Source organism: Jaculus jaculus, chromosome 10 (assembly GCF_020740685.1).
Source record: "Jaculus jaculus isolate mJacJac1 chromosome 10, mJacJac1.mat.Y.cur, whole genome shotgun sequence".
Lineage (NCBI taxonomy): Eukaryota > Metazoa > Chordata > Mammalia > Rodentia > Dipodidae > Jaculus > Jaculus jaculus.
Genome location: NC_059111.1, coordinates 72,790,882 through 72,815,159, shown reverse-complemented (window position 1 = coordinate 72,815,159; position 24,278 = coordinate 72,790,882). Strand labels below are relative to the sequence as shown.

Below are 24,278 nucleotides of genomic sequence, written 5' to 3'. Positions count from 1 at the left end.
AAGCGTTGAATATTACTACTTAGCATAGTAGGTATAGATTTTATTAATGAAGGGTATGTATTATAGTAAACTCACCCTTTCTCCTGAATAAATAATAAATTTTAGCTGGTATTGAGACTACAGTTCAATGGTTGAGAGCCTGCCTAATATGGTCAAAGTCCTGGGTTCAGTCTCCATCACCATAAAATAGACCATGCCTCAAAACATAAAAACAAAAAGAAAACCATGATTGACTTTCTTTGTTGACTATTGGAAAATAAGTTATTTATTTTCTTTTTTCAATATTTCCTAAAAGTAAATACTAGAGTGATAATATTTGTTTGCTTTTTCCATCAGTCTTCTTCCCTTCATGAGGATTCTCAGGTTATGTGCTATACATTTTGTTCCATAGGTCCTCTGTCCGCAGTCCTGACAACTCCGCCTCTGCCTCCAAGCAGGCCAGAGGTGGTGGTGGAGCTGATGGAGTCCAGGCTGTTCTTTAGATGTGCTTTCGATGCTTCCCCCTCCAACAACTCGATGGGATTCCTCATAGCTTGGTCCAGGCTTTCTTCTCAAGGCATCAAAGAAGAGTTGAAACAAGAGACCACAGTACAGGCATTCTCTCTGTTAGAACTTGATGGCATTAATGTCAGACTTGGAGACAGGGTATGTCCCCAAGGAAGTTTATTTCTTTTTATGCATGTATTGATTTTCAAAACTGGATTTCTCTTAAGTCACATCCTAAAATAGATTTTTCTTATCCCTAGAATATAAAGTTTTAGATCCAGTAACATAGTCTTAGTGACCATATATGAAATCCTCTGTTAGTAATATGCTGACTATTATTGATGTGCCTTTAAATATATATGCTAATTAATTTCAGGTTTTAATATGTGAACATGCTGTAATTTGATCACAATCCCCTCTCATTACCCTTTTCTGTCCCTCTTCCACACCCCTATTACACTGAAACCTCTCCGGTTTCTGAGTAGGCTTACTTCTCTTTTGATGTCTCATTCTTTTTGCCCTCCTCTATAATGTATGTCATAATGTCAATGGGCTCAGTATTGTGCAGTCTTGTGGAACAATCTCCACATTAAAATATAATTAAAATAAAAGAATATAGGCAGAAGTACCCTGCTGGGGTGGATAATATTTTCCCCAGAAGGCATAGGTCAATGATATAATTTTTGTCAACTTTCAAATACATCTTTAAAAGTCTATTATGTACTTTAATTTATATTGAAGTTTGAATAACATTTGTCTCAAATTTTTAATTTTTTTATTTCCCTCTTGTGTACTATCAATCAAAAATTGCATTTAGGAATAAAACTTTGCACACATTCCTCTATTTCATTGCTAAATGATTATCTGTTAACTGTACTCCCAGATATTCTGCACTGCTTCCATCTTTTTCTTGGAGAAGCCAGATGTTCACAGTTTAGCCATCGAAAGCTGGGAATTTTTTGCAGGAATTAAGGTATGTAGCAGTGAGTATGGATGAAGAAGATTATTCCTCTGGAAGCATATTCCCAAACTCTGACATATCCATGGTGGTGTCTGGGTCTCCGCACAGACTCCATCACAAATATCAGACCAAATAACTTCTTTCTTTGAAGACTAAGCCGGATAATTCTAACACATGACAAAGCTCCAGGGAAGGTGTTAATGAACTACAGTAGGATGTACTAATTGGTGCTCCTTAGCTTATGGTAGTGTTGACTCCCAGTAAACTCATCAGAATTAAAACATTTTCAATCAACAATGCATTTAATGCAACTAAGCCACCTATCATCATAGCTCAGCCACCCAGTCACTATAGAACATTGGAGGATTGCCCCTTGTGATCCAGCAGCTGTCTGGCAGCTGTAGGTTACTGCCATTTCCCAGCATCAGGAGAAAGGATGGAATGGAATATTGTGACTTTACAAAATGTAAGAATTTTAGGTATGACTTCTACTGAGTCTGAAACATTTTTCACATCATAAAACTTTTTAAAATTCCTAAGTCAAACCATCATGTCAGCTACTGTGTGTATGTGTGTATGTTTTAATGAAATAGCACAAATTACAATATAAAAAGGCTCCTTCCCATAATTTATTCTACTGTATAACTAAAAGCTAATATATCACTATTTGGTAATTGTGTATTTTTGAAGACTGGTGCCAGTCCAGTGGTTAATGCCTGTGCCTAGAGTAGAACTGACCCAGAGTTTAATGGATTGCCATGACTGAGATAAGTAGACAATACAATATACTCCATCAATGCTGGCAGCAGTGGGCCCAAGGACTGATGAGTATTTTAGTAGGTGAGCAAGGTGACAGGGAATCATAAGTGGTAGGAGGCATGAGGCAGTATCACGAGGTAGAAACAAGCAAGGGCTGAGCCACTGGGAGGTCTCATGCACAGAATTGGAGTTCAACTTGGATTCATCCATAGCCTAAAGACACAATGGGAAATTGGTAAGTTTTGAGAAATGGAGTCAAGATCAAGATAGACTTTTTAGATCCACATGTACACAGTAAAGTAGACTACATTGTTAGAAGAGCATACTTGTAGGAGCAGGGCAGAACTCCAACCTTGGTAATGTAGGGGCCTACTTTTTTTTATTAGATATGGACATATTTTGTATATAAACAATACATGTTGGTACCATCCTTTCCCTCCTTTCTTTTCTGAAGAAGCCTTCCTCATTGGGGATGCAGGTCAACTCCATGAGGATTGAGGGTCATGCATTATGGGATGGGGAGAGGCAATGTGTCTGTGCAAAATGTCCCAACTTGTGGCACTAACAATCTTTTGGCCCCCTGTTCCATAAAATTCCCTGAGGCATGCTGGGAGCATTTTAAGTCTACTAAAGTGATGGGCACTTAGGAACATCTGGATCTCTGGCTTGGTAGGTGTTGGGTGTCCTCAGTTTCTACCTCCATCACCTGTGTGCTGATATCAGATTCACCAAGAAAGCAGCACTCTTGCTCATTTTCCCAATTCCTCTTTGGTTTTAGCTGGGGCTGTGGTGGAGTGTATTGGTCATTTATCTCCTCAGGTCCAACTCTCTTCTGAAAAAGAAAAGCAGATTGTCCAACAGGAAATGAAGTCAGTAACAGTTAAAGGGGTAAACCATTACTAATTTAGAGAGAATTAAAAGGGTGTAGACCCTCTTATAGTCTAAGGTTTAGTGAGAGTTTGACACTGGAAAGTAGAATCATTATGTGGATATGATTCTGACTTGTTTCCCAGTTCCAGATATGGTTTCCTTTCCACTGAACAGATATGTAAGAGCAGGTGGTTACCCACCATACTTGTGTGCCACTATTGCACTTGTGTGAGCATCAAGTTTGCTTCTGAGTCACTTAGACTTTGAGTTGCTTGGACAGATGTTGGCCACTTTCCTCTGGTAGCCCATGTAGTGCCTTCCAGCACTAGATGGACTAATTGTCTGGGAACTGACTCTCCTCCTGATTCCAACCAGGTCTCTTCATGGTCTGTTCCTCAGCAGTAGGGTCTTACCATTAACCTCTGGTGGGTAATCAAGTGATCTGACAGAAGTTTCACTTGTTTGTTTTGGGAGATCTAGTAGGTCTGCCTGATCAACAACTCCTTGTGGATGTAGACGACATCCTGGTAAAGGGAATTACAGGTTAGCACCAATTGAAAAGCACCAAAAAGAAAGAGGCAGAGAAGAAAGAGAAACAGGAGAAATTTGAGGTTAGGTTTCATCTCACCCTCTCCAGGTCCCTTTGATTCAGGCACTTCCTCTAAGGTCCTCTTGAGGGTTCCACCTTTTAGTCTGACTTCCAGGATATAGGATTATATTGTACCAGTTCAATTGGGTTCAGTTTAGTATCCCCCCCACCCATACCCTTCCCCCAACCCCACCCTCCCTATTGTCCAAGCCTCAAGATGCTATTCAGATACATCAGCAACTAGGGCTAATCCAAGTTAGGAACTGCAGATGAGTGAGATCATGAAACACTTGTCTTTCTGTGATTGTGAAAATTCACTTAGAATGATCTTTACCAAATTCGACCATTTTTCTACAAATTCCAATGTGTCATTTTTTTCTTACTCCTGAGTATAATTCCATCATGTAGATATACCACATCTTGGTTATCCATTCATCCAATGATGGGCACCTGGGTTGATCCTGGTTTTTAGCTACTATGATTTGAGCAGCTATAAACATGGTTGAGCAAATATCTCTGAATTGAGATGTGGAGATTTTAGGGTAAATGCCCAGTAAGGGAATAACTGGGTTTGTTGGTAACTCTATATTCATCCTTGTCAGGAGTCTCCATATTGGTTTCCATAGTGGTTGTACCAGCTTACATTCCTACCAACAGTGAATAAATGTTCCTGTTTCTCCACAGCCTCACCAACATTTGTTTTCATTTGATTTTTTTTTGTTTGTTTGTTTTTGTTTTATTTTTATTCATTTGAAAGTGACAGACAGAGAAAGAGGCAGATAGAGAGAGAGAGAGAGAATGGGCGCGCCAGGGCTTCCAGCCTCTGCAAACGAACTCCAGACGCGTGCGCCCCCTTGTGCATCTGGCTAACGTGGGACCTGGGGAACCGAGCCTCGAACTGGGGTCCTTAGGCTTCACAGGCAAGCGCTTAACCGCTAAGCCATCTCTCCAGCCCTCATTTGATTTTTTAATGTTTGCTATCCTGACTGGTGTAAGGTGGAATCTCATAGTTGCTTTAATTTTCACTTCCCTAATGGTTAGGGATGTTGAACATTTTCTTAAGTGTATGTCAGCCATTTGTGAGAACTCTGAGAACTCCCTATTTAGTTCTCTGCCCACTTTTGAAGTGGGTTCATTTTGTAATGTTTAGTTCTTGAGTTCTTTGTAGATTCTAGATATTAGGGTTCTATCAGTGGTATGGCTGGCAAAGATTTTCTCCCATTCAGTGGGTAATCTGCTGGCTCTGCTTATGATATGTTTGTCTGTGCAAAAGCTTTTTAGCTTCATGAGTTCTCACTGGTTGAGTGCTTGTTTAATTTCCTGGAGTTTTGTTCAGGAAGTCTTCTCCCAGTCCTATGTCATGGAGAGTGCCTCCTATTTTTTTCTTCTAGTAGTTGAAGAATTTCAGACCTTTATTTAAGTATTTAATCCATTTGGGCTTGATTTTTGTGTGTGTAATGAGTGGGCCTATTTTCATTTTTCTACATATTGTCATCCAATTTGTCCAACACCATTCTTTGAAGATGCTGTCTTTTCTTCAGTCTACATTATTGGCATCTTTGTTAAAGATCAAGCAGCTATAGTTACTTGAACTAAGGTATGGGTCTTCAATTCTGTTCCATTGGTCTAGCTTCTGCTTTCATTCCATTACCATGCTGGTTTTGTCCTTATGGATTTGTAATATAGCTTTAGATCAGGTATGGTGATATGGTGATACCACCAGTGTTTTTTGTTTTTTTTTTCTGAGAATATGTTTGGATATCCAACTTACTTACTTACTTGGATATCCAGCTTACTGCCATTCCATATGAATTTTGAGATCATTTTGTCAACTCTGTGAAGAATTATGCTGGTATTTTATTGGTATTGCATTAAATCTGTATATTGATTTTGGTAGTATTGCCATGTTCACAATATGAATTCTACCTTTTCAGGAGCATGGGAGATCTTTCCATCTTCTCAAGTCCTCCTATATTTCTTTCTTTTCTTTTTCACTATATAGGTCTTTCACATCCATGGTTAGTGTTACTCCAAGGTATTTATCTTTTTGTTGTTGTTGCTATTATAAGTGGGGTAGCCTCACTGATTTCTTTCTCTGTAGATTATTAGACCTCTGCATATAGAAAACCTACTGATTTTTGTGCATTGATTTTTTATCTTGCCCCTTTGATGAAGGAATTTATTTCCTTTAGAAGTTATGACATGAAGACATTCAGGTCACTTATATATAGGATGATGTCATCTGCAAATAGTGCTAACTTGACTTCTTTCTTTCCAATTTGAAATCGTTTTACTTCTTTCTCCTGTCTTATTGTTTGTGATAGTACTTCTGGTACTATGTTGAAGAGCAGTGGTGTGAGTGGGCACTCCTGGCTTGTTCCTGATCTCAGTGGCAACTCCTTGAGTTTTCCCCCATTAGTATTAATTGGGTCTTAGGAGCTTTATATATAACCTTTACTATGTAGATATGGAAACCCTCCATGCCCTTTCTTTCCAGTGGTTTGATCATGAATTTTTTTTTTTTTTTTTTTTTGTCAAAGGCCGTCTCTGCATCAATTGAGATGATCATGTGGCTCTTATGGTTCAGTTTATTTATGTGGTATATTACATTGACCAATTTCCTTATGTTAAACCATCCATGGGATGAAGCCTACTTGATCAAGGTGGATAATGCTTTTGATGTGTTGTTGAATTAGGTGTGTAAATATTTTGTTCAGGATCTTTGCACCTATTTTTATTAGGGATATGGGCCTTTAGTTTTCTTTCCTTGTTGCATGTCTGTCTGCTTTTGGTATTAGGGTTATGTTAGCTTCATAAAAGGAGTTGGGGAGGATTCTCTGGTCTCCGATTATGCAGAAAAGCTTGAGAAAAAAATGGTTTCAGTTCTTTTAAAAATATTTTATTTTATTTAGTTATTTGAGAGAGGGAAAGAGGAAGAGAAAAAGAGAGAGAGAGAGAGAAAGAGAGAGAGAGAGAGAGAATGGGTGCACCAGGGCTTCCAGCCACTGCAAACAAACTCCAGATCACGCACCACCTTGTGCATCTGGCTTATGTGAGTCTTGGGGAATTGAACCAAGGTACTTTGGCTTTGCAGGCAAGTGCATTAACTGCTAAGCCATCTCTGTAGCCTGGTTTCAGTTCTTCAATGTAGGTTTGATAGAATTCAGTTGAGAAGCTACCCGGTCCTAGACTTTTCTTTTTTGGGAGGTTTGGATTACTTTTTTAATCTCCATGTATGATATAAGTTTGTTTAAGAGATTGATCTGCTCTGAGTTTAGTTTGGGTAAGTGGTATATGTCTAGGAATTTATCAATTTGTTCCAGATTATTTAATTTTGTGGAGTTGAAGTTTTGGAAGTATGCCTTGATGATTCTTTCAGTTTCACTGATGTCTGTTTTGATCACTCCTTTTTCATTTCTGATTTTGTTAATTTGGGACTTCCTTTTTTTTTTTTTTTTGCTTGTTCAATTTGGCCAGTGGTTTGTCAATCTTGTTTATTTTTTCCAAGAACCAGCTCTTCATTTCATCAATTTCTAAAATTTTTTTCTTAGTTTCCAATTCTTTAATTTGTGCTCTAATCTTGATTATTTCTTTGTGTCTGGAGGTCTTTTAGTTGGATTCTTCTTGTTTTTCCAGCGCCTTATGTGGACAGTCAGGTTATTGACTTGAGATCTGTCTTTGTAATGAAGGCATTTATAGGTTAGGTGCTTTCTTGTGCTATGTACTATTTTGAGCCTAATCTATTTTGGTTATTGTGATCTTATTGGCTCCTGAGATTGGTTGTTTGACTGTTCTGTGTGGAGTAGTTCCTCAAGTATTCTCTGTAGGATTGGCTTTGTGTTCATATAATAATAGAACTGACTTTTTTCATGGAAAGTTTTTCTTTCACCATCTTTTATGAGGGATACTTTTGCTGGGTAGAGTAGCTTGGGTTAGAAGGGCATAGTTTTTCAGACTTTGAAGTGTTCTATTCCAGGCCCTTCTGGGTTCCAGGCTTTCTACTGAGAAATCTGTTGTTATTCTAATGGGATTGACTTTGTATGTTGTGAATTGCTTTTCTCTTGCTTCTTTTAACACTCTCTTTTTGTTTTTGTTGCTAAGAGTTTTAACTGTGATGTGTCTAGGAGAGTTTCTTCTTTGGTCCTGTCTGGTATTCTGTGGACTTCTTGTATCTGTATGGGACTCTCTTTTGAGAAATTTGGAAAATTTTCTTCAATAATTTTGTTGTATATGTTCTCTATGCCTCTGGCCTGGATTTCCTCTTCTGATATACCTGTCATCTGGATGTTTGGTCATTTAGGGTGTCCCATAGTTCCCTTATATTCTGTTCACTTGAGTTTTTTAAACTTAGCAAAGTTTTTGTCCTCCTGATAAATTTCTTCTGTCTTATATTTCAGGTCAGAGATTCTATCTTCCATATGAGTAACTCTGTTGGTGAGGGGTTCTAGAGAAGTTTTTATAATTTTTATTTGATTTTTGTTTTCTGTTGTGTTATTTTGCATGGTATCCAACCCCGTCTTCAAATACAATTTCAATTCAAGTTCTGATTTTCTTGATACTTCCTGGAGTTCATTCTTGCATTTGATCAAGTCTTCATTAAACTTAATCAACCAGTGGTTGAGATCTTCCATTTCTTGACTTACCTTCAATTTATTCATATCTCTTTGGAGGGTTCTAACATTTTCTTCAATCAAGTTAACCCTACTGTCAAAAGCTGAATGCTCTAGGAGACAATTTTGTTCAACTTCATTGATACAATTGTTGGTTCTTTGCTAGCTTGCTTCTAGTTCAGCAAATTTTTTGATCAGAGTCTCATTGGTTATTGTGTTTTTATTATGATAATGAATTTCTGTTGATTTTTGTATGATTTACTTGGAGGCTTCCATTGTAGGACTAGGCATCCTTGGTGGAGCTCTCTGTGTTCTGACTTTTGTTGGCTATTTTGCATTGTTGTCTACCCATCTTAGGAAGATTCTTTATTTTATTGAGGAGGAAGCAATATTTTTCCTTTGGCCTGTTTGTCCTCTAATTCAGGTGAACAGGGATGTTGGTACCCAGTGGCCAGTCAGGATACCAGAGCCAAAGGCCTGATTTCACAGCTCACACAGGGACCAGGCTCCTCGAGCAAGGTACAATGGGACATACCAGGACCAAGGGACTGGGATGAGCAAGGGAACAAGGGATCTGGCCTACTTTGTGCTTTGCCCTCCAGCACCCAGACCAGCATAGGGAAACCAGACTGGGGAGGTGGGAGGGGCCTGGAAACAAGGGTCTGGCCTACTCACTCCAGACTGCTGTGACCACCCACACAAGGAACTCAGACTGGGTGGGAGGGGGGATACTTTTTTGATCTACATTGGTAAGTATTCAGTTGACAATGTCAAGGGCAAGTGGTCAGCCTTCTGGGGCTATTTGTTTTCTTTCTTTCTTTTTTTTTTTTTTAACTTTTAAGGCATTTTTTTTCTTTTTATTTATGAGAGAGAGAGAAAAAGAGAGAGGAAGATAGAGAATGAATGGGAGCACCAGAGCTTCCAGCCACTGCAAACATAGGCCACCTTGTGCATCTGAATTACATGGTTCTTGGGGTATCAAACCTAGGTCCTTTGGCTTGACAAGCAAGCACCTTAAAGGCTAAGCCATCTCTCCAGTCCCCTCAGGACCTGTTTCTTATCAGATGAACAGAGAAAATAGTACTAAGAAGCATTATATTGAGTGATAGCTAAGACTTGAGGCTGTATAATAAAAGAAAAATAAACCCTCCTTCCTTGAAAGACTGCCTGTGATCTGGAATGGGTCTATGGTATAGCAGTCCATCTGTGAGAAGCAGAAACTCAGACATAAGCTAAGGCTGAGACACTTCAGATGGCAATAGCTCATGGTGGCTTAGCAGCTCCATGGATACCAGCCACTGCATATGCCTGATATTTTTGTTAGTTTGGTCTTAATTGGACCTGTTTGGCTAAAACGTTTCCAATGACCAGCTCATTTAGCAGAAGATGGGCTATTGAGAAAATGTGTTTTCAAGATTTATAGCTTACAAATACACTTGATTTTAACATAAGTGCTGTATATCTTTTCTCCTGCCAGTTGCAACCTGAGATGAGCACAATATGGGAAGATGGAAAGGAATATCAGCTGAGGATAGAGAGCACAGTGCCTATCATTTGTCCTGAATACAGTGAGCCTGGGCAAGAATGCAAAATTGTATTAAAACTAAAAACCATTGATCAAGGTAATGCACTCAATTCATTTCATTTGGTTACATTTCAGGCAATTGATGCTTGTTCTCCTTAATAAAAAGTCCCTGGGGTGGTCTCATATAACAAAGTATGTTGTATGTTTACATTAAATTGTAGCTCAATCATATTAAGGAGGCAATATCACACTGATGATTGCCAATGCGAGTCATATTTATTCTTCCTGAGCTCAAGGCATAATGATGAAGATCTTTTCTTAATTGTTTGTCATGTTTCTCCTTCCTCTCCTTCCCTTTCTTCTCTAACTTCTCGTCTTTTTCCTCTCTTCCTTCTATTGATTCTTCTCTTTGCCTTGTTTTCAGAGATTGGGGGACAAACAGCTTTTCCAGATTTTCCAAATCATCATCACTGAGAGAGATGTTATGTGATGCTTAGATCTCAAGGTTATGAATATGGGTCTCATAATGCATTTTCACACTTCTCTCATTTCTGTAAGCATGTGTGAGGGATCTTTTGTCCTAAAACTATTCCATTTAAATCACTAATTTTATAGATGTCCTGGCAGATTGTCATCTACACCTCACCACCAAGTTCATGTGTAATGGAAATATATCCACAAAGCAAGATAGGACAAACTATATATAGAAGTGATTGGGCTGATTGAGGTTTTTTTTTTTTTTTTTTCCAGTTAAGTATCTGTTCAAAGATCTGTTCAAGAGATGTTTTTTTTTTTCTGATTAAAATAGAACCTATACAAGTATATATAATTCTATTTACATATCACCATTGAATAGTACAGTTTAGTCAGTATGCCAAACACAGAGCATCTAGGACTTGATGCCCATGCCACACATCAAAGAGAGACAGAAAGATAAGAATTCCAGATATAAGTCATCATTAGTGCCAGCACTCAGGAGGCTGAGGTATGTGGATGGCCCTGAGTTTAAAGCCAGCTTGGGGCTACAAAGTGAGTTCCAAGTCAGCCTGGGCTAAAATGAGAAACTTCTTGGAACAACAACAATAATAACAACAAAGCAAGTTAGATATAGCCTCATGGGAGTGAGGTATGCAAAAAAAAGTTGACTCAGAAAACAGAAAATCGCATCAAAGACGCAGTGCTTAAGCACCTGATGGTTACACAGGCTTAGATAATACGGAGTTATGCATCCACGTTGAGGAGCACCATGAACAACAGTGTATCCTGCATTGCCCTCTCAGAACCTTTAACACAGTTCCACTTCAGGTGACCTCTGAAAAGCTACTCTGTAAATACTAGCATTGTTCTTTGAAAGTATACAAAGATCCTGTTAGTGATATTGTCTGAAATTGTGTTAAGCTAAGACTTTCTTTGGTTACAAACAAACTTTAAAATATATTTGCATGTCCTCAATTGTTTTACTCAGGGGAACTATTGATATACTAATATAAAAATAGTCTAAATATGTCCTTATAATTTATTTTTAAATATTCTGATTTATTTATTTATGTGAGAGAAAGAGAATGGGTATGCTGCTGCAGACAAACTCCAGGAACATGAGTCACTTTGTGCATCTGGCTTAGTGTGATTATAAGGAATTGAACCCTGGCCTGCAGGCATTGGAAGAAAGTTCCTTTAACTGGTGAGCCATCTCCAGAGCTCCCCTATATTTTAAAAGTTTGTGTAACCGATGCTTTGTTAAAAAATAGGTATTTTTGTTTTTAAGAGGAAAATATCTCCCTTTTATTCTGACTGCCCCCCCACCTCATCTCCTTTATGTGTATGTCTGATAAATCTCCCCAGAGAGGAAAAAAAAATTGTCTCATTATTCCTACAGACATTGCTACTTTCCACAATCTTGACTGAATGACCTTCTCCCTCATATCATTAACTAGAGAAAGGACGTCATGGGTACTATCTAATCCAGAAATATTCCAGATTCACCTTAGGGAACTGATGAAAGAATCTCAATGCTTCCATTACTTTTTCTTTATTTGATATAGAGAGAGGCAGGTATAGAGAGAACGAATGGGTGTGCCAGGGTCTTCAGCCATTGCAAATGAACACCAGGTGCATGCTGAGCCTTGTGCTTTTGGCTTACGTATTTACTGAGGAATCTAACTGGGGTCCTTAGGTATCACAGGCAAGCACCTTAACTGTTAAGCCATCTCTCCAACCTGCTTCCATTACTTTTATGTATGCAAGAAATGTATGCATTTCTACAACAACTGCATATAGAAAAACCTTTTTCAAGATTTCTGAGCCCAGTACAGTGTTCTTGTACTATTATAATTTCTTTCTTGAAAAATATGTGTGGAAGAAAAGAATATAGAACATCTTAGCATATTTTTTCTTTGATTTTCATAAGGACTTTCGGATCACTGATATGAAAATATGCTTCCTATGGTCAGTTCTTTTGGGGGGAATGCTCTATTTGTTATGGGAAGAACAGAAATCATACACTTTAGCTATACATATCTCCAGAGTCTCTTCCTCATTCCCTCTTCCTTTCCAAATTCTTCTGCTTACTCTATTCTGTAGGCAAGGGAGCATTTTGAGATGCTGTATATTATGGGACATTTAGGAGGTGAAAGAATTGTTTATTATCACTGATCACCTTTATGGGGTTACTTTCATTTGTTTTGATTTTTCTGTTTTATCAAGGTGACAGATACTGCATAAATAATTAAATCCACCACCCACTTACAAGAAAAAATTCAGATTATGTTCCTTAGTACTATGATTTTTTTCAGCCATAGGAACAGCTTTTATTTAATGACTTTTTCTCATCTTGCTGAAGAGATTTTCAGAATATTGAATGCTTAATAGTTGTTATAAGAAAATAATCTTCGGGGTTGAGAGATGGATCAGTGGCTAAAGGTGCCATGTAAAGCCAGATGAACAAAGCTGCACATACATCTGGAGCTCCTTTGCAGTGTCAGGAGGTTCTCCTGTGCCCATAATCAGTCATTCTTTCTCTCTGTCTTCTCTGTGTCTCCCAAATAAGTGAATAAAATACTTTTTTAAAAAGAAAATATTCTTTGAGGTTTAGGGAAACATTTCATGTATGCAGTATGTGTTGTTGAAACCACACTAAAATATCTATCACTTTGTCTTAACTTTTGCTATGCATTGCTTTTGAATTTTATACAGGTTGCATAGGGATTTATAACTTTATTGAAAATATCAATGTGTATATATTCAAATTTATGATCTATTTATGATCAATTAGATTCAAAATCTTTATTTTAATGTCAACAAATATCATTTAATTTAAGAATTACCTTTCAATTTAATTTTTCATGTTAAGCTATATGCTTTGGTTAGTATATACCTTTGGGGAAATTTTTCAACACTTTTTTCCCCATAAAAATAGGTAAAGAGCACCTAGGCCTAAATTTGGCATTGACTTCCTGCCATGTGGATCTTCACAAGACATCTTCCTGCACCAACGGGACGTGCGGTCATGCTTCAGTGAACTATACTGCTGTCACGGACTTGTCTCTAGATGGAGAGAGAGTTACGGATGTCGTTGTGGAACCGATAGTACATGAGGATTTCCTGTGGGACAGCTATACTCCAGGAAGCATCCAGGTTGACAAATACACACACACACACACACACACACACACACACACACACACACATACACATGCACACACACACTCACAAGTGCAGCCTCTTGGGCTGGAGAAAGGGAAAGAGAGAGTTGTGGAAGAGACTGAGGTGTTTGTTGCTTTAACTTCACAAAGGTAACATATGTACAAACATTTCTTGTAAATTCTCATTTAAAAATATTTGCTTAATTATTTTGTATTTTTTAATGATTCAGTTTTCAGTCACTATGGTAAAAATAAGAATTGATTAAAATTTCATTGCAATTACTAGACCATTGCCCATATGTCACCAACCTTCATGGGTCATCTTAATCAAAAAATATCTTTATTTTTTAAGATCACAGTCAAGGACGTCCCATCTGCTTACTGCTACTCATTTACTGACCCTCATATAATCACCTTTGATGGCAGGTAATTTCCTGAGATGTTTTTCTTACATTGGCTTTTGTTTGTTTTGGTTTTGTTGTTGGTTTATTTTAAACATCATATTGGTTTATCTTTTTTTTTTTAATTTCTGGTGACTGATACATGCCTGTTTGTTTCTTTGCTTTTATCTGTATAGAATATTTTTTTGTTTTAAATATAGTAGTCCTTTGTTTAAAAAATATGGTTGTGAGCCTGAATTTGTAGAAATTAATATTATTACAAATCCAGACTACCATTTTTGCGTGGCCATCTATTTATTTTTTAGTAATGATTCAATTATTTGCATTGAAGATATTTACTGTGTTACATATTTATATAATAATGAAATAGTCTTTGATGTTTAGCCAAAATGATTAAACTAACACATTGGATTTCTCTTAGAAACTAAGTACCATCAATCCAGGATAAAAATGCTTACCAGAAAAACTATCCTGTCATGAAAACCTATGTAGTAGTTCTGGAATTAAGCAAAGTTGTCAAAGTGAAGAAGTCATCAAAATAATACTGCTTTTTATTACTACACAGAAAGATTTAAATTTATTGAAGCTGTTCTAGAGGAGGCGTGATAGCAAGATATCTTCAAGGAAATAGATAACTCCTCATTTAGTTCAAACTTCCTTCATGAATGTTTAAATTATACTGTGTTTATTGTCAGTCAAATTTTCCACACTAGTGAATAGAAGTAGAACCCTTTAACATAAATGACACCACCAATGTCAACAAGTTGTCAGAGAAGTTGTGAGAAGTTGTCAGAACCGATCCCGTATGCAAAAATCCTTTATAGCCATATTTAGAGACTTAGAAACCATGAAGAAACCCTCAAGAAAGCAGAGTAGCAACATACTTAATCTGACTTAATTCAATGAGATTGTGCAAGAGCTAGGTGATAAGGCAGGTTCTATGTGCTTGGGTAAGGTAGTGAATAAAATAGACAATACTCTTTCTGCCCTCTTGGAGCTGTCCTTTAGGTAGGTGTAGGGAGATATAAGCATAATTGATAATTTAAAATACACTGTGCTTGAAACAAACACATAACAGGAATAAAATTAAATCAGTGGTGGAATGACAGGTCTGGAAGTAGAAATTATGATTTTTATTTAAATAGTGTGTCTATAAAAGCCACTAAGCAAGAGTCACATTGGATGAAACATTTTCTAGTGAGGAAGACAGCTGGGTGCATGGACACCAGGTTAGCCCGCCTATCTCCAGCACAACCTCTTGGGGTGGACAATGGTTAGTAGACAGCTGTGGAGAGGCAGAGGGAGGTTTTAACTGCTACATTGTGTCACACAGTGAATACACAAATCCTCAGATACATAAAGCAATTGAGAAAAACTTAGGTTTATCATTCTCACATCAAAGTATATCAAATGCTTATGAATATATTGAATATCTATTTTGGTTATACTATTGTTATAATTTTACTCTGAGCCAATGCTATTGACTTTTGTTAATGATAGGGTATATGATAATTTCAAGACTGGAACATTTGTGCTTTATAAGAGTATGTCTCGTGACTTTGAAGTACATGTACGTCAGTGGGACTGTGGAAGCCTTCACTATCCTGTGTCCTGTAACTGTGGATTTGTTGCCAAAGAACAAGGAAATGTTGTTACTTTTGACATGTGCAGTGGACAGTTACATGGATCACAGCCATATTTATTTGTAAAGAGCCTAGATACTTCTAGGAGTGTCAAGATAACTGAGTCCTACTTAGGAAGAAAAGTCACAGTAAGTATCTTTCTTTCATATAGAAAATGTTCATTTTTCTCATTTTGGATGAATTCCTACTCTTACCAATTAACTTAAGAACTATAATTTTTCAATATTATTCTGTTACATAAAGTAGTATTTAGGTTAACTGTGACTTTAGAATGAATAATTTTAAACTACATTACACAATGCAATATATATAACAAGAGAACAAGAATGAAAGGAGTAAACACAGGTTGTATATCTATAATACTATGAGCCACGATCATTTCTCTCTCTCTCCATATATGTGTGTGTGTGTGTGTGTGTGTGTGTGTGTGTGTGTGTGTGTGTGTATGTATATATACACATACACACACAAAAACACACACACATATATATGCATATATGTATATATTCATTCTCCAAGCGGCTGTCCTTTGGGGTATTCCTGAGGCCAGAAGTGGTGGCTCATAGTTAGATATTAGACTATTAGGGTCACCTAACAAACTCTGCTTGCTCTAAGAACCAACTCCCCATGCAGCCTCTAGCCAAATTTTGGCTTTGCTTCTATTTTTTAACTGGCAGCAAGAGAATGTTGATTGATTGCCAGGACCCAGGAACATGCGGTCCTCTTAAATTACTTTTACCAGTGTAAATTAATGACTTTCCATACAGCAAATAGCTCTTAACAGAAACATAGCTTGGTAAATGTTATCTTTACTACTGAGAACTATTAATTATATAACATCACACTTCAGCTTAAATTATTTAAAGAAAAAAGCTGCAAAGACTATATCTTAACCCCACAATGCAACACCCACAATCCTTATGGGGGAATGACAGGGAAAAGGCTAACGGTGGTATCATGGCTATGTGCACACTATATACATAACTAATAATAAAGAAGAATATATATCAATAAAAGTCAATAAGATCACATTTCAAATTAGCAAAATGTATTACATTGAAATTTATATTATAAGACTGGGGACATGGCTTAAGCAGTTAAAGCTATTTGCTTCCAAAACCTGCCAGTATGGGCTTTGATTCCCTAGTTCCACATAAAGCCAGATGCGCCAGGTGGCACATGTGACTGAAATTTATTTTCAGTGGCAATAGGTCTTGGCATGCCCATTCTAAGAAATATTATATTGCAAAGAAAGTTGCCATGCAATACTTTCATCCTCTGTATGTACTGCATATGAGGGAAAATAACTAAATTACTATATATATATATATATATATATATATATATATATATATATATATATATATATATCTTAAATAATACTTTTCAAATCAATATTGAATACTACTTCTAATCTGTGTTGATTACTTTTGATTTCAGATCTTGTTTTCTTCGGGAGCATTTATTCGCGCTGACCTGAGCCAGTGGGGCATGAGTCTAACCGTCAGAGCCCCCAGTATAGATTTCAGAAACACACTGGGACTTTGTGGGACCTTTGATGAAAATACAGAAAATGATTTCCATGATAAAAATGGCATCAAAATTGATCAAAATTTCAATAATCATATTGCTTTTATTAATGAATGGAGGTGAGAAAAAATTTGTGATTTTATTTGTATGACACCTTTAAGAAGCTCAGTACTCTGCTTAGAAAATACATTTTGAGGAAATAATTTCTTGTTCAAATAATTTTCCTTTTGTACTTTCCAACTGGAAGGATTTCCCCAGGAAAGAGCATGTTTGATACCATGCCAGTTTCTCAGCTGTTCCCTGGAAATCCATCCTATTGCAGCTGTTCTGCGGGTGCTTCCTGGGAGTATCCACTTTCCAGTCCTCTGCACAGTGGTTCGCATTCAGAGTTGGCTTACGGTTGCACAGACTTCAATAATGTCCTGTTCTCTTCTTTGATACCAGAGCTAGATATCACCGCTGAGTACATTAACTCAGACACTCGTGTCAGAAAGACACGCAAGCATACATCTGGAGAAGAAAATAATTTGAATTTCATAGGGCAAGAAAAGACCCATGTAAACCTTGCTGATTTGGACTTAAATCCACAGCATCCTGGGAGTGCAAAACAACTTCCACTGAACTTCTTGGACTATGAGAGACTCACACAGGACCAGGGTAGCCGCAGCCAAGAAACCAGGAGTCTGCGAAGCAGATGGAAACGTCGCAGCTCCACTGACTTTCCTTTTCTCTTGATGCTGCAGAACCTCAGTCAAACCAACTTCGAGGAGTTCTCTTACTTTTTCCCCGAGGACCATGCTGGGGATTTCCACTATGAGTTTCTCCCCTCGTGGCCCACGCCCTCTGGCCTCACCGAATTCAGTACCCTGGCTCTCTGTCAGCAGACACTAGCCAACTCCAGCATAGGAAGGCTCTGCCTCCCCTTTCTTGGCATGATCCTAGACCACGCCATCGATATGTGTGTTAAGGATGTTCAGCTCAAAGATGATGTGAGCTGGGCTGAAGCAGGAGTGGCCCTGTTAGAAAATGAATGTGAAAAGGGTATCTTGCAAGAGGGGAAACATAACACAGAAGAAAAGGTTAAGTCAATTCAATACATTCTTTTGGCTCTACGATGCCCCAATGCATGCAGTGGTCATGGGCAGTGTATGGACTGGGGCTGTGCATGCTTCCCGGGCTATGGTTCCTATGACTGCAGTGAGATGTATGGTAAGTGTTCTGGCCTCTCTCCATCCTCATTGATCTCTTTGCTGTTTCTTTAAGATGTCAGGCTCCTCCAGCCTCGTAGTCTTGCACACAATCAGTGCTTTTCCTTGTAGAAAACAATTTTCCCTCTGAGCCCACATTTAATATAGTTCAAACACAACCCTTATATTGTTTTGCCTACTCCATTTATATATTACAATTGTTTTTGCATAACCAGCTATTTGTTACAAGCTATTTTTGCTTCCATGTGTTAGAGAAAGAAGAGTTTAAAACGTTGATTTGGTCTTTTAACCAGACACCTGAGGCTCCTCTTTCAGTTCATCTGTCATATAGTCTCGGCTTCCAATGTTCATCCATGCTGGCTGTTTTGCTCTCTGTCCACACGGACTCCTACCTCAGGACCTCTGCACTTCTCCCATGGGAGCACTCTGCCTCCACAGCTTCACAACTGACTTCTCCCCCAGGAGCACTCTGCCTCCACAGTTTCACCACTGACTTCTCCCTCAGGAGCACTCTGCCTCCACAGCTTCACAACTGACTTCTCCTATGGGAGCACTCTGCCTCCACAGCTTCACCACTGACTTCTCCCCCAGGAGCACTCTGCCTGCACAGCTTCACCACTGACTTCTCCCCCAGGAGCACTCTGCGTCTACAGCTTCACAACTGACTTCTCCTATGGGAGCACTCTGCCTGCACAGATTCACAACTGACTTCTCCTATGGGAGCACTCTGCCTCCACAGCTTCACCACTGACTTCTCCTATGGGAGCACTCTGCCTCCACAGCTTCACCACTGACTTCTCCTCCAGGAGCACTCTGCCTCCACAGCTTCACCACTGACTTCTCCCATGGGAGCACTCTGCCTCCACAGCTTCACAACTAATTTCTCCTATGGGAGCACTCTGCCTCCACAGCTTCACAACTGGCTTCTCCCTCAGGAGCATTCTGCCTGCACAGCTTCACAACTGACTTCTTTCACTTCTTTGTTCAAATTTCAATTGTCAAAATGAAATCTTTCAAAGGTTATTTCTAGTAATTTTTCTCACACAACCCCCATAATATCTCTCATAATATATTTAGTAAAATTTTCTGAATTCTTGAAAACACATATTGATGCATTTTGTATTTTTTTATTGTTGAAAACTTGTGTCCTCCCATAATAGAATACAGGTTATTTGGAAGCAGAGGCATTGTTTGTTGATTATAGTATCTGATGTGTTCACACTATACATAAAGACACTTGTAAATAGCATTTGTTAAACATATGAAAGAATAAGCTAAATAGTTTTTTGTAAAGATTTTTAGAGTTCTGAATACACATGCCTTATGGTTTTTGTCTCCTAAACCTGGAAAGTCAGGTTCACTTAGATTATGCCAGCACTTAGACAATGGACTGAGTTGCTTTATATGGCACACACATCCATTTACTTGATGAGCAGGTCTTGGTGATGTAGGTAATGTAAGCTCTTACCAAGCCCAGAGCTAGAGAAAGAGTGATATATATAGGCCAGTTATTACTAAGGGCAAAGGGCATTTTTCCGTGAAATTGAACAGTATACCCTCAATTATGGTCACATGTGTGGCAGCAAAATGGTTAAAAAAAACCAACAATATAGTAACAATAGCATATATGGTTTTTCTAAGTCTTTTAATATTTAAATAATTGTTGAAATGTGAATATATTGCACTATCTACATTATTATGATCATGACAGCTTATTTTTCTATAATCCAACTAGCAAGCACAAAAATGACAAAACTAAAATGTATTCCATTAAAGTGGCAATGTCTTAAGACCCACTCTTAATTATTTCATTAATAGGGATAAAATTTTAAAAGTTTAAATATATTTAAACACTCTCTTCAACAACAGTAATATTAGCCTGATGGTTGGTAATACTTATTTTAATACCAGATTACTCTAAATGTTTATCACTTTAATTATAATAAGTAACACTTGTGGTATAATTTAAACTATTATTCTACATGTTTTTAAGTAGGACTTCATAATAATTAATAATATTTTTTCTTGGTATTCACAAAACATGCTGTTTGTTATAATTGTTTCCAAAGACAGAGTTCCTGAAATCACAGAACTTGAGTATTCTGGATACTGTGATATTCAAAAACATAACTGTGGCGTGGTGAGAGTTTTTGGTCAAGGCTTCAAAGAGTCACTTTCTAGCAAGTGTGAAGTTATTAAACTGCAGGTATGATGACTATGGACTTTCCAATCAGGGTTTAAAACAATGAAGCTTACCAGTTATTCACATCGTTTATTTCAGTCTTTCCATGAGCAACCTGCTTCCACGGGGTGTTATATCCACAGAGCGTGAGAAGAGGGTGACTACAGCCTTTCCTCTTTTGAAATTTATTAAAGGATTGTACATATTTTTAAAAATTTTTATTGTAATTTTATTTTAGAGAACGAGAGAGAGAGAGAGAGAGAGAGAGAGAGAGAGAAAGGGAATAATAGGGAGAGAGACCGAATTGGCATGCCAGACTTCTAGCCACTGTAATCAAACTCTAGATGCTTGTGCCACTTAGTGGGCATGTGCAACCTTGTGCATGCCTCACATTTGTGCTTCTGGCTTATGTGGGATTTGGAGATTCAAATGTGGGTCCTTAGGCCTTGCAGGCAATTGCCTTAGATGCTTGTGCCACTTAGTGGGCATGTGCAACCTTGTGCATGCCTCACATTTGTGCTTCTGGCTTATGTGGGATTTGGAGATTCAAATGTGGGTCCTTAGGCCTTGCAGGCAATTGCCTTAACCGCTAAGCCATCTCTCCAGCCCTTTTTTGAATTTTTTTTTTTATTTTGGAGAGAGAGAGATTTTTACATAGTTTTTATTGAGTTGTTAGGCTTTTTCTGTCATGATAAAATAAAAGAATATTAAGCTGGGGATAGGAAAACACCTACACTTTGTGGTACATAAATCCATAATGAATGGAGATGGCTTTATCTAAGATAAGCCTGGCTCAACATTCACGGAACATTGAGTGAGATCTACTGGTGTTCACTCTTTGTACTTCCCTTACCATAATATTCTTTCACAAAACTACACCTTAATTTTGAGGATTATATATGATCATCCTTGTCTTTACTCAAATAGAATTTTGACCTTAAGGACAAAAATCACACTTAGAAAATATTTATATAGTTACAATGAAAAATTAAAACAATAAGTAAGAATTTTACATTCCTTTTAGTTCTGTAAAATAATGAAGTTGTATAAATCTGACCTTAAGAAATAGGACCAGTCATGGTGGTATGCACCTTTAATCACAGCACTCAGGAGGCAGAGGTAGGAGGAATTGTAGAAGGAAATGACGTTTGCACATGCTTTTATCATTATGTCATTATGCACAAGGATACTCATTCACGATGTTATGCATAGAGCCTCTAATGCAACATTTATTGGGAATAGATATTTGGCTTTGGCAGTATAGATGGTATGATATCATAGTAGAATTTAGTGCTTTTATGGAAAACATTTTCACCACTTCAGAGAGAAATATCCCCACTTTTGACACCCACTTAGATAAAACTGTAGCTTCTTTCCTAGTAGCAGTTATAGCAATAATAAAATGCTCTCTGTGTTTTCTTTTGGGATTTTTTCTTATCAGAATATAGTTAGGACATAATAGACCCATAAAATACTGATGAATAGAAAATGTGTTGAATCTTGTTTATTCATTTTTGGGGGGGAGGACTGTCTTTAGAGAGAAAGAACTCATCCCCCAAAATCCAGTCACTAGTTGTATACTGGAAACAAAATACCATGATGTCCTGCATAACTGAAGTATAGGTATTGTGACAACACTGAGGCATTCATGTCCTCCTTTGCTGGAGGAACCTGCTAACAAATGTGATTCAAAGACTGTAGCTCTATTGTAAATACAGACTTGTGCACTGCCTCTCACACTTTCCATCATCATGTTTTCAACAAGATAGCTTCCACTCATCACAGTCTGGAGGGATGTCATCTGTCTGTCTTTAGTTTTCCTGCTGGCCCACCATGCTGAAGCATCAGCTAGCTGCATGACACAGGCTGAGTGTGTGAAAAACAGTAAAACGTCAATTTGTTAATATGAAACCAAATTTTATTAGTCAAATATGTATTTCTAGTTCTCTATGCTGTTATCAATACCCAGAAATTATTCTGGATTTTCCTCTTCAAACACAAAGCCATTTTTACAACATTATAAAATAATACATAAAGATTGATTTAATTATAATATGTCACTGGTTTGAATTTTACTTCAGATTTAATAAGTTAGCTTAAGCAAAACTAATACTTAATAATATGTATAGTACACTTCTTAGAGAGTGAAAGAAACAGATGCAGTTGGGAGTTGAACATCATGCAGTCTTGGTACATGGGCATCTATTTGTTTTCCGTTCCACTAGTCTTTATAGCTTCTCTTTTCCCCTTTAATCAATATACTTGCTTTACACACACATACACACACACACGAGTGTGTTTGCATGCATATATATGTGTTATTTTTTAGTTGACAGAGAAAGGTAGGTAGGGAGGGAGGGAGAGAGAGAGAACAGGCACAACAGGGGCCTAGCCACTGCAAACAAACTCCAGACACATGTGCTACCCTGTGCATCAGGCTTACATGGGCACTGGGCAATTGAATATGGGTCCATACGCTTCACAGGCAAGTACCTTAACTACTAAGCCATCTCTACAGCCCCATACTTGCTTTTCCTACACACTGAAAAAAAAAAAAAAAACCACTATAGCTCCATCATTTTGTATTGAAACTCAATGTAGTAGAGGTAGACTGGTCCCAAATCTTCATTGATACTAAGTACAAATATCTCTGGTAATGGAAGCTTTTTCCCAGCTTTGGAATTTCCCTGGACCAGTCAAGAGACACATAACAACATAAGACTCCATGGAAACCTTCTAGACAAACAGATATGGCACTTTTTAGGTAGCTGAAGGTGAGAACTTTTTCAGGAGAAAATTATGCATAGCAAATTGGCCTACTGTGTGTCAGCCACAGTCCAGTGTTTTTACTCTTACTCCTAAACTCACTATATAGTTATCAGTTCCAAATTACAACTTCTTTGATGGGAACATCTAAGCAATGCATGATTTTTAGAAGCAGTTTTAATCAAAATAAGATGCATAATTTTCACTATTCTCAATTATGTGTTTCATTATACTAGGCATATAAATTAAATTTTTCACTTGAACTATATGTAATTTACAAACAAAAATATTTCCACATTTAACAGAAGTTAATTGCCTTCTCATTATACCTTCAGTACAATGACAGTAAGTGGGTGATTGGAGAACCTGTCTATTCACAGACAGTTTTTCAAAACAGTAGAGCTGTGGATTGTCAGCTGCCCACTGAAGGCCATCTTGATACCATGGATAGAATGAATGAAAACTCACTTGCAAAGTGGCAGTTAAAGGTAAGAAGGAAAATATATTCTTTTTTAAAAATTTATTTTTATTATATATGAATGGAAAAATATTATACTTATAAGCAAAGTAAATACTTATATTCATAAAAGTAAATATATATAAATTTTCACAACGAATTTATGAGGTGATATTTAAAACAAATTAACTATAGAACTAAATCTTACAGGTATCTAATGATGGTTATACATTTAGTAATCCCAAAATAATGATCATATATGATGGTGCTTGTCAAGTTTGTGATCGCTCTGGAAATGATGACTTATGTACTATAAAGGTATGTATCTTTTCACAATTATACCACAGATATTTCCATTCTCTATGCCATTAGCATGGTATTGCAGTCAGGTTCGCATTGCTGGCATAAATCACCCAACCAAGAGCAGCTTGTGAGAAAAGGGTTTATTTTGGCTTACAGACTTGAGGGGATGCTCTACGATGGCAGGGGAAATGATGGCATGAGCAGAGATTTGGACATCACCTCCTGGCCAACATAAGGTGGACAGTTAGCAACAGGAGATTATGCCAACACGGGCAAGGGGAAGTTAGCTGTAACACCCATAAGCCCACCCCCACCAACATACCACCTCTAGGAAGCTTCAATTTCCA

At 37.6% G+C, this 24,278-nt stretch overlaps 1 protein-coding gene across 5 annotated transcripts in view; it reads left to right on the top strand.

The window, feature by feature from the left end:
• Vwde (von Willebrand factor D and EGF domains) overlaps positions 1–24,278 on the top strand; it is a 67,227-nt gene that overhangs the window by 15,659 nt on the left and 27,290 nt on the right. For 4 of the 5 annotated variants that reach the window (XM_045161092.1, XM_045161093.1, XM_045161091.1 and 1 more), the window contains exons 5-15: positions 392–645; positions 1,370–1,459; positions 9,753–9,897; positions 13,216–13,433; positions 13,794–13,867; positions 15,343–15,613; positions 16,926–17,134; positions 17,263–18,224; positions 20,293–20,429; positions 23,507–23,659; positions 23,839–23,946. In XM_045161092.1, the coding sequence (XP_045017027.1) occupies positions 392–645; positions 1,370–1,459; positions 9,753–9,897; positions 13,216–13,433; positions 13,794–13,867; positions 15,343–15,613; positions 16,926–17,134; positions 17,263–18,224; positions 20,293–20,429; positions 23,507–23,659; positions 23,839–23,946 (2,621 nt within the window). The remainder of the gene's footprint in view (positions 1–391; positions 646–1,369; positions 1,460–9,752; positions 9,898–13,215; positions 13,434–13,793; positions 13,868–15,342; positions 15,614–16,925; positions 17,135–17,262; positions 18,225–20,292; positions 20,430–23,506; positions 23,660–23,838; positions 23,947–24,278) is intronic. The other variant, XM_045161094.1, reaches the window with a different exon arrangement.